General features: G+C 37.7%; 1 protein-coding gene across 1 annotated transcript; it reads left to right on the top strand.

The window, feature by feature from the left end:
- The first annotated feature begins 401 nt into the window (after window positions 1–401).
- On the top strand, window positions 402–1,694 carry LOC141700182 (uncharacterized). Its single transcript, XM_074504006.1, has 2 exons — window positions 402–692; window positions 768–1,694. The coding sequence occupies exons 1-2, from the start codon at window positions 402–404 to the stop codon at window positions 1,692–1,694; spliced, it is 1,218 nt and encodes a 405-aa protein (XP_074360107.1).
- The last annotated feature ends 1,973 nt before the right edge of the window (window positions 1,695–3,667 follow it).

A 3,667-nucleotide genomic window follows, 5' to 3' on the forward strand; every position in this document is an offset into this window, starting at 1 on the left:
TGTGAAGGAAATTTAACAATTGTCTGGGCTGTGAATGTTGGAATTATTGGTTTTTAATTATGTGATATTTTCAAATATCTTGGTTTAATATGTTTTAATAATCTTCGTTTAATTTAGTCTAGTTTATAAATTTAGTCTAGTTTTGTAATTAATTGGGTATATGTGTAGGATCTTAGAGTAATGAATTAGTACTATAAATTATTAGGATATCAAGGTATTTACTCCGTTCTAAGTTTATATAATTAATCCCTGCAGTAACCAACACAAATTTGATATACCTTATATTAAATAATTATAAATAGGTATGTGTTGGATTTTTAATATTTATAGTGGCTATCAGGTAGGGAAATTTGATGGATAAGACATGGATTTTGCAAGATAGGGATTCTTTAGCATTTGAAATGGGGGTGGAAAACTTCTTGATATATGCTGAAGAAAATTCTGAAGATCGTAACAAAATTCCTTGCCCTTGTGGACGATGCGCCAATTTTAAAAAATTCTCTATAAAAACAATCAGGGGCCATATATATGACAATGGCTTTTGTCTAGGTTATGTGCATTGGGTTTGGCACGGGGAGACTGCTTCTACGGGTCCTAAATCTTCAAGTGCTAGTTGTCCACCTAAAGAGCAAGCTCCAGACCCACCTCCTGAGCAAGCCTCTGATGAAGCGTCAGAGCAAGATCAGGAGCATGTAGCTGCTTAAGAAACTGTTGATGTTTATGAAGCGGCATATAACTCGGGTCAATATGATAATGATTCATATCAGTTTAGGAGGTTCATAGCCGATGCTGAGCAACCTCTATATGAGGGTAGTGACTGTACTAAGTTAGAGTCGATGTTGAAGTTGCATAACTGGAAATCTAGGTTTGGTATTACCGATAGTGCCTTCACTAACCTCCTTTCTTCTGTTGGGTCTCTACTTCCCAAAGAGAATATGTTACCTAATAATGTATATGAAGCAAAAAAAACCCTCTCCAATTTAGGTCTAGAGTATATAAAGTTCCATTCATGTCCGAATGACTGTGTACTGTACAGGGGTGTACATGCTGATGCAACCAAGTGTCCTAAGTGTCGACTTTCTCGGTGGAAGTTGACAAAGAAAGGTGAAGAGAGGGTTAATCTTCCAGCCAAAGTCATGTGGTATTTTCCAATAATTCCTAGATTTAAACATATGTTTAAATCTCCTTCCACCGCTGAACTAATGTGTTGGCATGCGCAACAGCGGACACAAGATGGTAAAATGCGACATCCAACCGACTCTCCATCTTGGAAAAATATAGATTATAGGTGGCCCTCCTTTGGTAGTGAACCAAGAAACCTTCGCTTGGCTTTATCGACGGATGGTGTAAACCCGCATAATAATGGCCTATCTAATAGATATAGTTGCTGGCCAGTCATATTGGTGACTTACAATCTTCCTCCCTGGCTATGTATGAAAAGAAAATTTATGATGTTGTCGATATTGGTCCCTGGCCCGCATGAGCCTAGTAATAACATCGACATCTACTTACAACCGATGATTGATGATTTGAAAAATCTTTGGGAGGAAGGGGAACCAAATGTGTATGACGCGTATAACAAATCATTTTTCACTTTAAAAGCAGTTTTAATATGGACGATAAATGACTTCCCTGCTTACGGAAATTTATCCGGCTGCGTCAATAAGGGTTATAAGTGTTATCCAGTTTGTTGAGATGACACCGTAGCTAAATATTTGATTCATAGTAGGAAAATGTGCTACCAAGGGCATCGCCGATATTTGCCTCTACATCATCCTTATAGAAGGCAAAAGGGTGTTTTTAATGGACAACAAAAGTTTGGGCAGTCGCGTCGAACCCTATCCGGAGAAGAAGTGTTAGCAGAGCAAGAACAAATCAAATTTGAATTTGGGAAGACAATGAAGAAGGCAAAGAAGGTTGAAAGTCCATGGAAGAAAAAGTCAGTATTTTTCAAGTTAGAATACTGGAAATTTCACCATGTTAGGCACTATATTGATGTCATGCATGTCGAGAAGAATGTATGTGATAGTCTGATTGGCACATTACTAAATATGCGCCATAAGATAAAGGATAGTGTGGCAGCCCATCGTGATATGATGGAAATGGGCGTTAGATCTGATTTGGCTCCCCAAGTAGGAGTAAAGAAAACCTATTTGCCTCCTTCTCCCTTTACTTTGTCAAAGGCAGAAAAAAGGACTTTCTTGTCATCATTAATTTCGATGAAACTTCCATACGAACATGCATCGAACATAAAAAATTGTGTTTCCATGCCTGATTTGAATATTTACAGGCTGAAGTCACATGATTGCCACATCCTTCTCCAACAATTACTCCCGGTTGCAATACGCTCCGTTCTTCCGAAGCATGTTAGGGTCACAATTATTAGATAGTTTTTCTTTTTTAATGCTTTGTGCAATAAAGTAGTAGACGTGTCAAAACTGGATAAGCTGCAGTCGAATGTCATACTGACCTTGTGCGATATAGAAAAGGTTTTCCATGCGTCATTTTTTGATGTAATGGTACATATAGTAGTCCACTTGGTTCAGGAACTACGCTTATATGGACCAGTATTGTATAGGTGGATGTATGCGTTTGAACGGTTTAATAAAGTACTAAAGAGTTATGTTCAAAACCGTTATTATCCCGAAGGTTGTTTGGCAGAGAGTTACCTTGGAGAAGAGTCCGTAGAATTCTGCACCGAGTTTCTTAGTCAGAATTACACCACTGCCGGTCTTCCAAAGGACCAAGATAATAAGATATCAGGTCCATTATCCGTTGTGATAATAAAATCAGTGATGAAGCACATCTACATGTCCTTCTAAACAACGCTGAAGTGTTTCCATATATTCTGTGAGTTTATGCACTTTGTTGTTTTCAATTCCTCATTATCCAGTAATTAGTCTTGTAATGTGTCTTTAATATATCATTCCATATGTATTTTTCAGAATGCATAAGGAATATCTTGAAGAAATTCACCGAGGGAAAAGGAAAAGCTTACATTGGCTCATGAGAGAGCATAATCGGCTCTTTGCTGATTGGTTTCAAAACAAAGTCAGTGTTGTATTAGGTCTTTGATCTGTAGTGTAATGACGACTATTAGCTATTTAGGATTTAAAATTTCTTATCATATTTGTAGGTGAATGATGAACTAAGGGAGAACAACAAAGGTGTTTCAGATACGATAAGATGGCTCGCTGCCAAGCCATCATTTTCAGTACTAACTTATCAAGGTTATCTAGTGAACGGAGTGCGATATTTTACAAAAGAACGAGATAACATACGCGTTTTTCAAAACAGCGGGGTGTCTATCATTGCTAAAGCGGTCCAGGTGTCTAGTGCCAAGGACTTGAACCCCGCAGAAAGTAATTTGACATTTTACGGTATCATACAAGAGATATGGGAATTATACTAACATGCATTCAAAGCTCCCTTGTTCCTGTGTAAATGGGCAAGTAATGATAAAGGAATAAGGGTTGATGATCTTGGGTTCACACTTGTGAATTTTAGTCGACAAGGTCACAAAAAATATAAATATGTTTCTGTTGACCAAGTCAAGCAAGTGTTTTACCTTGAAGATCCCGTTGATGCTACCTGGTCTGTTGTACTGTCCTCCACAACTCAAGAATACCATGAATTGTATAATGAAGATGAATTAGGAGACACGATC

The sequence above is a fragment of the Apium graveolens genome, chromosome 2 (assembly GCF_009905375.1).
Source record: "Apium graveolens cultivar Ventura chromosome 2, ASM990537v1, whole genome shotgun sequence".
NCBI classification, from domain to species: Eukaryota; Viridiplantae; Streptophyta; class Magnoliopsida; order Apiales; family Apiaceae; genus Apium; species Apium graveolens.

What these genes read in the sequence shown, in the direction of transcription:
- LOC141700182 (XM_074504006.1), top strand. Translation starts at nt 402, where the DNA reads ATGGGGGTGGAAAACTTCTTGATATATGCTGAAGAAAATTCTGAAGAT. An exon ending in CAGAGCAAGATCAGGAGCAT is followed by an intron (nt 693 to 767) that starts GTAGCTGCTTAA and finishes GATTCATATCAG; the next exon opens with TTTAGGAGGTTCATAGCCGA.